General features: G+C 40.0%; 1 protein-coding gene across 1 annotated transcript; it reads right to left on the minus strand.

The window, feature by feature from the left end:
- Window positions 1-378: 378 nt before the first annotated feature.
- On the minus strand, window positions 379-1,074 carry LOC121240906 (E3 ubiquitin-protein ligase RNF181 homolog). Its single transcript, XM_041138428.1, has one exon. The coding sequence runs from the start codon at window positions 865-867 to the stop codon at window positions 379-381; it is 489 nt and encodes a 162-aa protein (XP_040994362.1). The 5' UTR covers window positions 868-1,074.

Here is a 1,074-nt window from a genome sequence, read left to right on the forward strand (position 1 = left end):
TTATGTTTTATTTTTAATTATATAAATATTGTGATAATTAAATGAAAATGTTGAAAATTCGAAACTTTAAAAAGTATTTTGTGTTTGAATGCATATGCTTGAAAATGAAATTGTGAGAAGTCTTAAAAATTTCTCATCTTTTCTCGTTATCCAAACAAATCTCAAGACTTATATCTAATATTACTCCGTGATATACCTGCTGAAAACCCTAAAAGCCATGATATTAAACTTTCACTATTTACTTGTAAGTTACAAAAGAGTTCAAACTATTTTTAGTGTCACGAAGCTAACTCAAACTATATGAACAAAACATAAAGGAAACTTTACAGCTTTCATCATTCACTTTGATCATCGTATATATCTTCTTGCAAACAATAATTATATATTCAGCTCAAACTCTTTGACTTGAACCTGGTACCTGCACAACGGACATGTAGCCTTATTCCTAAGCCACTTCACAATACAATCGCCATGAAACTTGTGCATGCACCCAAGCATTCTACCTTCATCCCCGACCTTCATCTCTTCTTGACAAACCCCACAAACCGCCCCATCTTCCTCTACCTTCACCTCTTCTGACCCTGCAAACGCTGGATCCAAGGTCTTGGACAAGATCCTCCCCAGGCATCTCGTCACCTCGAGCTCAACCTCTATCATCACGGTGTTGAAGTCGCGCTTCGTTTCGCGTGCTCGAGACAACGCCAACTCCACCGTCATGGCGTCCATCCTTATGCGCTGCAGTTCCAACGTTTCCGAAAGCGTCTGGGGGTCATACGAGTCATCGAACATCAAGCATCGTCGACCCCAGTTTCTCAAAGTGTCGAGCAGTTCAGCCCTCAAGATGGCTATTTGAAGCTCCTCAGCCATGGCAGAAAGCGAGTACTACTGCACGATTCTTGCACTGCAAGTAAAAGGAAGACGCAGTAAAAGAAATCCGGAAGAAAATCGGAGAAGAAGAAAGAGGGTTTTGCCTGGCTATATATAGTTGTTGTAGAGATCAAGTGATGGGGTTTGTGGGATCTCTGAGTTGAATTAAATAGTACGGCTTTTGATTTTGTTTCCTAATAGGAAAAG

This window comes from Juglans microcarpa x Juglans regia, chromosome 7S (assembly GCF_004785595.1).
Source record: "Juglans microcarpa x Juglans regia isolate MS1-56 chromosome 7S, Jm3101_v1.0, whole genome shotgun sequence".
NCBI lineage: Eukaryota > Viridiplantae > Streptophyta > Magnoliopsida > Fagales > Juglandaceae > Juglans > Juglans microcarpa x Juglans regia.

Coding starts and splice junctions, on each gene's coding strand:
- LOC121240906 (XM_041138428.1), bottom strand. CDS start 867: ATGGCTGAGGAGCTTCAAATAGCCATCTTGAGGGCTGAACTGCTCGAC.